The 11,125-nt window shown below is 34.7% G+C and overlaps 1 protein-coding gene across 1 annotated transcript; it reads right to left on the bottom strand.

The window, feature by feature from the left end:
- Window positions 1–3,653: 3,653 nt before the first annotated feature.
- On the bottom strand, window positions 3,654–5,207 carry LOC132559332 (forkhead box C1-A-like). The gene has a single exon (XM_060223944.1). The coding sequence runs from the start codon at window positions 5,205–5,207 to the stop codon at window positions 3,654–3,656; it is 1,554 nt and encodes a 517-aa protein (XP_060079927.1).
- Between the last annotated feature and the right edge of the window lie 5,918 nt (window positions 5,208–11,125).

The following is an 11,125-nucleotide window of genomic DNA, read 5'->3' as shown; positions in this document are numbered from 1 at the left end:
TCGTCTTGTTAAGGAATTATTACAACTTTACTTCAAATAAAGTCGTTTTATTTTGTCATGTCTTCTGTATTCAAACAGTTTATAGGACGGTTTTTCATAGATGTTAATTCATCCATATATATATATATATATATATATATATATATATATATATATATATATATATATATATATAGCTTTTAAAGATAATATGTAGGTTTATGAGTATACAATTTATTTCGTGTTGAACTTTTGTTGTCTCCATTGTATGTTAGTAAACAGTTATATCCAATGTACAAATATACACTTTCAAATGCATATACTTTAAATATGATGTAATATAATGATTTATTATCAATTTCCGTATATTGTAGTACATAATTAATGTGTATATATATTGTAAGTGTCGATCACGTGTCTGATATGATCACTGTACTGTTTTACACGCACAGTTGTTCATTTTATGTACTTTCTGGGATACTCATTATTCATGCTTTAGTGATATTTAACAAAGATTCTACATTAATTATAAGTTGTAACAAACTGATATCAAAGATATGTTTTTCTGATGTAAATCAATTAGAATTGTTTAGGAATTTCTAAAACGTGCTTCTTTTCAAAATTCGGAAGTGATTTTGTCGCTCCTGATTTAAGTCAAAAGTAGTAATTGGTCTTCCCAGCCGTGAAATTTTATCGCTGTTAAATGGAAGTAAAACGGGGAAAATCCCGAATAAATCTTAATTTATGTACCGAATTTTTAGGAACATTTTCCATATCTTATTTTAGTTTAAACTTATTTCATTACTTCTAAAATAAGCAAGAAGATTTGGCATAAGTTTTGACAACTTAAAGAAACCCTCTCCTTAACAATTTAATTCAACAATATGACGGCAACAATAACCAGATATGTACATTTTATACATTACAATGAAATTGGAATTTAAAAGAACGAATGCGTTATTTTAAAACAAATATTACTTAATTTAGATTTTTGATAGTTTTTGTCTATAACTTAACATATATTTCATTAGAACCACAAGCGTCCAGTGTCATTTAGTAACAATACCTCTTTATAAGCTACAGCTATTTGGCTTGTGTATGGTATATGTTTAATAAATTAACCAAAAGCTGTACCCTTATGCATAGTATTTTTTATCATATGAAGAACGATATTATAAACATGATAATAGAGCTATATATATATAGCTCGTTTCAACATATTTTCAGATTTTTTTTTACATATTTATAATGTTACAATTTGACGCTTCAACGACTTCGTTTACCATTTTTTGTTCATTTAACAAAGGAACGTGTCAAAAACGCACCAGAACTAAGGAAGGGACCCTCACATTGACTAAGTATAAGACAGGACACTTGTCTAGGGGTGTATGACAGAACACACAGCGCCAGGCTTTCAAGTAATTTGTGTTATTGACAAAATATAATGGTTCATCTCCCCATGTGCACCATGTATATTTAATAAGTAAATTGTTATCTTTTATAAAGTTTATTTTCATTACTTTTATGATTTAAATATGAAAATGAGCTCTGTGTTTGTGAAGAACATGTTTAGGAAAAACAGTAATCTGTTTACTGAACAAACACACGAGAAATAAAATCAATATTTACGATAAATCGGCGATTCGAAGCCAACAACGCCCCCGGTTATGTACCTGAGTGTTAATAACGAGACATCACATTACACATTCACTAGAATTACTGCGGACGAGCTCAGCCTCGCCAGTCGTCACTCAACATTCTAAAATTTGTTTCAGTTCAGCTTTTGTTTTGTTGACAGATAATTTTGATTAAATTATTATTTATATATTTGTATTCACATTGTCATTTCAACTTTATTTCATTTTTATCTATGTAAAAAAATATTTACTAGATAAACAGTGAAATTACTTAACGTATGTGATGATGATGCTGATAAAGTATATCTGTTTTCTTTTCATATTTTAATTTCATTGCGAAAAAAATATTCATAGATCTAGGGCTAATTCAAATTAAATATTTCCACGAAGATTGCAACGTATCCATTATGTTTTAATAACGACATTTTCATACATAATATCACCAGGGTTTCTCATCAAATAACCGACAAAATTATTTAATTTCAGAATATGCATAAAGTATGTTTATTTGAATAGAAAGTTCCCGTTTTTCGTGTCACTTCTTGCAATAAGACAGAAAAAGAACTGAACCGGAATTTGATTACATAAACATTATTTGTCGAAACGTTCAGTTTTTTTCCCCAGCGAGTCCTAGGTTGAGTCATATAGCCTTGTTTTCGTTCTTTTTTTAGGCTTATTTTAGATTTTCACACACTGACAATCAAAGCGTGAATCTGTTTTTAGCTAAACCATGTTTCCTGAATAAGGGTATCAACAAATATCTCACTATAACACGCCCACACGTATATAACATCTTTGTATATGCCAGTGTAAATCTTAGCGCGTAAAAGTCATCCGTAATTCTAAATTTCAAACTTCAACAGAATATAACAAAACTATCTAAGGGACTCCGAATGACACATCTACCAGTAAATGACTCTCAAACGATAGGAAATACTTGTGTTTTATCTGTACGGACATATTTTGTTAAGAATATGCATGAAAAATTTTATTTGTGTAAATAAGTAGATTTTAATCAAGCATTGAAATGCTTTAAAAATACTAAAATAATTTTCGAAATCATTTCTTTCATTTTTTTTTCATTTGAAAAGAATAGAGTTTAAAGGAAGCATTGTGACTGAACATTTACTCCATTTAACAATAACTTACACAACAAACAAGTTACACAATTCTTAAACAATGAAGTGTCAATGTTTCAGTTTGCTCGACCAACTGTTTAACACGTGTGTAACTGTTATTTAGCATCTTTAAATTAAAACGCGGTTTTGAAATACGCTGGCAGTTGTGCATTTACGTAAAATGTCAAACTAAATTAGATTTTTAATTTAACTTACAGATTACATGAGTGTTTCACTGCAGAATGACCATGGTTTAGGTCTCGTTCTCTTTCAGTTTAACCTGACACCAGAAAGGAACGGCCTAACACGCTGGTATGAACGAATGATTTGCTTCTAGATTGATATCTAACAATTCAGTAATACCACTTAAACATATTCAGTAAGTTTAAAATTTAATATATTTCTGCTGTAACTATGTGAAAATACACGTTAGAGTCATGTATCGTAATTAGCTTTCCCAGCATAATTAAGTTTTTCTAGATTCCAACTCTGAACAGAAAACCATCGACATAGATGTGAATGAAAGGAGTATATTGAAAAGAACAAGATATCTCCATGAATATTTTAAATTGTGAAATTTATCTTATATTCCATACAAAATAAACATATATATATATATTTGTGCTACAACTGATATTTTCTTATGTAATCATATTTTTTTCTATAAGGAAATGTCTTGCACACACCATACCTTAAAGCTATCTTTGAGAACCACGTTATATGACCAGGAGGTCAAACAGTTCATTCACTGCTCCAGTAGTCTTCTGAAAACAGTACACTTTTTCCCGTCACTTTTAAAAGTCACTGAGATAAAAATCACGACAGTCAGATATTCACTTTAAAAGAAACAACAAAAAACCCTAACAAATCCACATTTATGAGTTATTTTGCACCATGAACTAGCGTTAAAAACTCTAGGTCAAAACTTACTATATTCACAAGTATACGAACTTGGGGACTTATAGGGCGTCCGAAAGGCTGCTAGTTGACAGCTCGCAGAGGTCTGCCCCTGGGACCCGGGCTGTCCACCCAAAAGTCTCTGACTGTCGAACACATCCCGAACCGTTGAGAAGGGCGAGGCAGATGAGAAGTCCGTACTATGAGGAGAAAATTCGCTCGAGGGTGGGGACATGTACCATGCACTTGCACGTCCGTAAGTCTGGTTCTGTGACATGGTGAACATGGCAGAGTTAATTCCATTGGTTTGAGAAATTGTTCCATGGGCATGGGCATGGGCTGGTGCTGGCTGGGGACTAGCGCTTCCCGTGCTCCCTTCATCAGCCCCGGGGGAGCCAACCTGAAGAGAATGTACCCCCGGGTTTCCAAGAGCAGTCTGTCCCAAGAGAGACTGAGCACTGCCGTTCGCGGGGTAAGAGTATCCTAAGGGTGGTGACATATTTTGATTACACGTGGACACGTTCCTGTAAATGTCAGACACCCGCGTTCCCGTGTATTGTAGGACGGACGGACTGATGAGCGGTGTCTGTCTGTTTGAAGCGAAGTTACAATTGTTAGAAATGTCACAGGGCACGCTTGTATGAGTATTGGTCATCAGGTTTTCCACGGAGAAACTGCTGGACGGAGGGTCCAATGGATCGGTAGGAATAGGAAGCGAGCTCGGACTGTGATGAGAATGTCCGGTGTTCATACATTCCGGACTGACCGGGTCCAAAGGCTCTAGCTTGGTCCCAGTCATTGGAAGCATCCTTGTCCCGGGAGAGTTTGGAGGAGTCTCCAAGCCGTTAGTTGTTTTCTTGAGATCGTATTTTTGGGGACTCGTTGAACTGTCGGAATATTCTGAGGTCACAGATTCCCCATTCCTTGGAATATCATTGTCGGCATCGGACTTGTGGTCATTCGAACACTTGCGTTGGTCCTTGGTATCTTCGGGGTCGCGGTCATGTTTTTCCTTCAGAGCAGTCTTCTTTTTAAACCGTCTCCTACGCCTGAGGTAGCTACCATTATCAAACATATTGTAACTATCTGGATCCAAACTCCAGTAAGACCCTTTTCCGGGCTTCTTGTCATCCCTTGGTACCTTGATAAAACACTCGTTTAGGGACAGGTTATGGCGTATACTGTTTTGCCATCCCTGTTTATTTTCCCTGTAGAATGGAAACCTGTCCATAATGAACTGATACACTCCATTGAGGGTGATTTTTTTATCCGGTTGACTCTGAATTGACATGGCGATGAGAGCAATGTAGCTGTAAGGGGGTTTTACCATATCCTTGTGGACCTGTTGTGGTGGGCCGTACGGATTGTAGGGGTTTGAGCGCCCCATGTGGGGATATTGGTCCGCCGCTCCGTACATAGCGGCCATTCCACCCATGGTTACGGAAGTGTATCCGCCGTGCCGGTAGTAGTTCTGGTCCCCAAACAGAGCGGGTACCACACTGAGTCCTGTCCCGTTTCCGATCCCGGGGACATTTGTAGAATGATGGTAGCGATGTTGAAGAGGTCCTGGTTGCATCTCCCTGCTCCCAACAGTATAAATATTATTTTTGAAAATCACTTGTGTATAGTAAAGTCCACTTTCAAGTGATAAAATGTCTTTTCCACCAAAACAATTCCAGCTCGTAAATTTCGCCTGTCGTTTTCTCACACGCAAAGCATGTGTTTATGCTGTGTGTGTGTGTTTCACGCCGGTCTCGTCCTCGTGATCAAGTGTCTGTTATTACAAGCTAAGATAGACGTGATCCCGATGGCCTTATGATCAACAACGTTAACTATCGAGTGATTTGTTGTGACTAATAAGCTACAAATATGGAACAAGTCTCCGCCTACAATTTTCGCCGAGCCAATCAGAACGTGCTGTAATCTTATCTGCGAATCTGCTGGCCACACACAGGGGTTGACGGGATACGGGGCCTGTCCGCGTGGGGAAAGGCCGTCATCGACTTGAGTAATTGACAATTTTAACAGAGATCTTTCTCTCGTCTGTATAAGTACGTATTCAGACGAACACAGCCGGTAGAAAGGGAACCAGTGAAAATTTAAATACTGTGTAAATTTTATTTGAATCCCGTGTGTTGAAGGGAAGCACCTATTCTTGTTTATAACATATCCCATGTTTTTATTCAGAAACCTGTGCCATTGTTGTTAGATCGACACACATTCAGTAGTTTAATGAAATGAACACGTATGCCTGCAAGCAAATTGGATCTAAGAAAATTGTCTCTTTAACGTACTGTCAAGTTCGGTAAACTTCAGCTGAACGGACCGGCAATGACATATCATATCAGAAATCACAGCATTACAACAGTGACACCTTCCGATCTTGTCAGTCCTCATCTGATCATACACAAACCTATTTATTTACTTTATAAATACTCAGGTTGTTTTCTATAAATATTTTCAAATTTAGCTCAATACATGTATAAGTGTTGGGCAGGTTTTTCTACATAACATAACGGCAGTAAACGGATTTACAAATACTTCTCAGATAGCAGAATAAATATTGACCGACAGCAAAGTGTTGTTAACAAGTCAATGTAGCAGGTTGATATAACGGTGTGACTCAAACACAATAAATATACAAGCTATTTACATTGAACATTATTTAACATTAAATGGTGTTGTGGCGTTATAGATTTGTTATTAGGGCACAGCTCTACTGTTCCTGTACATTACTATAACTTACAACAGTTGACACAAGGAATTAAAGATACCCAACTCCGAGATTTAACGAGAAGTCAGTTTCATCATTGTTTAAGACAATTCTGTGATATACTTGTTAGCTGTTATAGCAGGCTCTCGTGTATATATCACGGCTAGTTAATTAAATATATTCTTGTTTATTTTAAAACTCTTCTGATGTTTATTGACATGACCAGTAGAAACCCTGCACCACACTTTACGTTTTAAATAAGGAATATTTGTCTTATTTATAGAAAAATAATATGATTTTTGCTTACTTAATGTATGAGTCGTGTAAAATAAATAAATAAATAAATAAATTTATAAATGAATAAATAAATAAATAAACAAAATGACAGTGCCGAAACCGGTATAATTAATAAAATGTACAGCACACTATCCCTTTTAATGTATAAGGTGCATATGACACCATTGTAGTCTAAAGGCAAATATTTTTATCCTGTTCACCAGATGAAAAGTCATCTGGTGAATGTGTTGACAACTTCATAATCAAGTTGTAATTCTAGAAAAGTTTAAAGTGAAATCTACACAAGTTCAAAACGGAATCCATCTTATTTTAAAACTCTAGAATTACTCCCATCTGAGTTACGGTCATTAATCATAAATTTGAGAAATGTACTTTTTTCCTTTGTACAAATTTCTTCTATAATTACCGCGGAAATAGTTAACAGTAGTTCATGAACAATAATCACTTTTGAATAACTTGGTAGTGGTCATCAATCACTTAAAGCGGGGGGCCTTGAGAAAAAAAGTACAAATATTCACTATTTTCACACTAAATTTCACAACGTTATGAATAATCCAGAAATTGGCGTTTTTCTCCCGGTAGGGGTGCCATTTTTCATGAACAATCGAAAATACAGAATCAGTTGTGGTCGGTCACTAGCATTTGCTCCCGTCGAGTCGACCTACAACAGGTGGAACACGTTAGCGTAGGGTTACCATCACCTCGGCTCGGGATCTCTCTCGGCAGGGAACGCCACAAATGTACACAGTCTTAAGATTGGGGACCCCCACCAATCTGACGTCTGATAAGTTTCTTGGAGAGTGAGAAACGCATGACGCAGTCATGCACGTGCATGGGTATATTTTTGGAACACAAAAAGAACCCAAAAGAATTTTAAAACAAGACAAGCTCAAAAGATTTCCCGCCGAGAAGATTGGATTACAATTTATAGTTCAACTGCAAAGAAACACAATTCCCAGACAAAACAAATTTCATATAATGTCAAAATGAAAACCTGTACATTATGACACGTGTCTATGGATTTCGTAACCGATCACAGTCAATTTTTCCTGATTTGAAACCATCCCTGCTGTTATTATCTTTATTATCTTGATCCAATTAAATACTTAAAATAATATGTGTTGTTTTTCGTGAATATTCTAACAAAGTACAGAAATGCATGTACAACGTTTGTAGTAAGTTATACAACACTAATTACAGAAACGGTCATTAAGGAGATCCGATAGAAAGGACGTCTTTGTTGAGACTAAAATTAGATAAAAAAATTAAAAAAACAAAAAAACAAAACAAAAACAAAACAAAAACAAAAACAAAACAAAAAAAGGTGAAACCATCAATGCCGTTTAAACATTTTTAAAATCAGTTTTTAATTTTGTTACATATTATTCTTAAATTTAATTTCTAAATAATTATTTCTAATATGAACACGAAACATCATACTTAAAAACCGGAAATAAAACATGGATACTAATTATTCCGGAACTACAATCTATTGATATCAAAGGTCAGATTATTTTGGACACAGCTGGTCACTAGGGTGTGTTGTCCAGGTGCTGACCAGTCGGATAACTGTGTACTGCACACGTGTTAGATCCAACCGTATTCAAACAATATTTATACAACGCCAAATTTTACCAATTACATAGATTTGGTTTCAAGCGTATCGATGGTGTAGGCCGGAAAAAAGAGCAACTCATTTTTATCCGGAACGAGTCACAGATTTCTAGACATAAAAGAGAAAGTGATTGCTTGTGTAAATTGTCTATAGCCTTCTCAAGTAAACCAAAGTGATTCCTTTAGATGATGAACAAACCATGGTAAACTGTTTCTTAATCTTGATAACAAAATATCACTGAATTAATTCGTATCAAAAGTACGGGTCGGGGAATACCTTGATGCAAGTAAATAGTTATATATATACAAAACAAAAATATCAATGCATAATGATAACAGCTATTGTTCTGCAACTTGTTAAATTATGTTGGAAAATTAAAAAAATTAAAAAAAAAATCGTAGTTCTTTATATAAATATCTTGTGCTACTGAATAAATATTTCTATAATTAACGTTAAAAAAATTATGGAGGTACTTAACATTTGTACGCACCAGTAACATAAGCTTAAGACAATATCGATATTTTCTTATTATCGAAGGAATAGCACCATTCTATATCGTAAATTAATAACACAAATAGCTTCACCAAAATGCCAAAATTTAAAGATGGCCTATCGTAATAGAAAGATATACAAGAATAACTTAAAAAGAATTACTCCGAGAAATTCTGCATCACCTGGAACCATTCTAGATTGCGTAAAATTCGTTGTGGTGTGCAGTAGAATGTATTCGTAGTTATGCCATTAAGCGTTTTATTTTTATTTTGGTGTTTTTTTAATTGACCTTGTTGTATTTCCTTATGTTTTGGTGTCGCCGGAGTGTTTTAATCACTCGAGGTCTAATTGGGGCAATTTCCAGGAATTGGCCGCAGGTTGGTGGTTTTTTTTCTCTTGGAACTTCTCCTTTCCTCTACCAACCAAATCTGACACATCCTTAAATGATCCTGGCTGTTAATTGGACGTAAAACAACAATAAACCAAACTAAATTAATTTGTTGTCGCCAAAGCTTTCACGTTGTCTTCCCTTTTCTTTTGGTGTCGTTTACGCTCATATTGTTGCCTTTGCTTATATTTTGGTGTCTCCTTAATTCTAATTGTTGTCTTTATTGTTCTTGTTTCTCCTCAAGTTTTGCTATTGGGTTTTCTTTCACTTTTGTTTTTTTTATCTCATATCGAAATTGCAAACAGATTTTGTCCCTGTGTTAACTGTGTGGTATTGGGTTTTTACATTCAATTACGTTGTTAACAATTAAAGAAAAGATCAAGTAATGAAGATTTGGGGGGATATCTAAACGACTCATGTTTTGTTAAAGAAAATAAAATTTTACATTCTGAGCAAGGTTACTAAAGAATGATTACTTGTGTATCTGCAAAAATCAAAAGCTACTATTGAAGAAATGGCCACATTGTCCATTGGGATCTAAACGATCGCCGTGGTTAATACGTTATCATTAATTAAAGTCAAATTATCATTAATACTTCTAAAGTTATACTACAAGGAATAATAAGGTTTTTGTTAACAGGTCTGACAAAACTCTTTGGTCAATCCATCCTCTGTCGAAAGCAAACAACAGTTGGCCAAGACAGGGGTGTAGTTTGTTCTATGGCTTTCTGTAAAATTTTCTTATCAGCTGAACAATAATTCAATTTCAAAGCGTTCCTTAAGGTTTTTGGTTGAAAGTTTACTAGAAACAGATATATAGGTTTAGTTAGAAAAGTCTATGGAGTTTTGCATTTAATTAATTTCACTTATTGAAAATCATAATGTAACCTAGCGAACGGAAATCAGCTATACTGATTTCCTTAATCTTTCATAGTACTAACTATAAAACGTTAAAATGTGATGTATCCTTGAATTCAAAACATTTATGCTGAATCAATACTAAAACAACAACAACAACAACAACCCTTTAAAAAACAAAAAAAAAAAAAAAAAAAGTAAATTATCATACTGATGTTGAACACCAGTAATTGCTGAAATGTGCTGTATCTAGTATTTAAAGTCCCTCTATCACACATCAAATCTGGCCGACGGTTTTTACTTTTGTGTCAAACAGTAGGACGTAACTATAAATGAAATAATTGTTTATGGAAATTAAATATCATTGCATCAATCGATATCATTAATTCAACAAGACTAAAGGAGCGGGTATTGGGAACTAAATCAACAAGACTTAAGGAGCGGATAATAGGAACTAACTCGATAAGACTTAAGGACCGAATATTAGGAACTAACTCAACAAGACATAAGGAACGGATATTAGGAACTAACTCAACAAGACTTAAGGACCGAATATTAGGAACTAACTCAACAAGACTTAAGGACCGAATATTAGGAACTAACTCAACAAGACTTAAGGAACGGGTATTAGGAACTAACTCAACAAGACCTAAAGAAGCGGGTATTAGGAACTAACTCAACAAGACTTAAGGAACGGGTATTAGGAACTAACTCAACAAGCCTTAAGGAGCGGGTATTAGGAACTAACTCAACAAGACTTAAGGAACGGGTATTAGGAACTAACTCAACAAGACTAAGGAACGGGTATTGAGAACTCACCATGAGTAGATTTACTGCACAGCAATAAACAATTACATAACATAAAACATTTTGTTTTGTTTTTTTGCTTTGTTTTTTGTTTTGTTTGTTTCGTTTTTTTAATTTTTTGTTTTTTGTTTTTTTTTTCTTTTTGTGGGGGGGGGGGGGGGGTCTGATTATTTCGATGTTTAATTACATTATCTCAAAAACATGGGAAAAAATCTACATAACAACTGTTATAGACCACTATCATGTACAGCAATATCGTATGTTTTAAATTCGACGTCACACCATCATTGTGTCTATCTTCATAACAACAATCTGAAGACTTCT

Source organism: Ylistrum balloti, unplaced genomic scaffold, assembly GCF_031769215.1.
Source record: "Ylistrum balloti isolate Yb309-2 unplaced genomic scaffold, AGI_CSIRO_Ybal_v1 Utg370892, whole genome shotgun sequence".
In the NCBI taxonomy this organism is placed as follows: Eukaryota; Metazoa; Mollusca; class Bivalvia; order Pectinida; family Pectinidae; genus Ylistrum; species Ylistrum balloti.
This window is presented reverse-complemented; position numbering and strand designations above follow the sequence as displayed.

Bases quoted from the DNA above. Each gene is read 5' to 3' on its own strand.
- LOC132559332 (XM_060223944.1), bottom strand. From the start codon at position 5,207: ATGCAACCAGGACCTCTTCAACATCGCTACCATCATTCTACAAATGTC.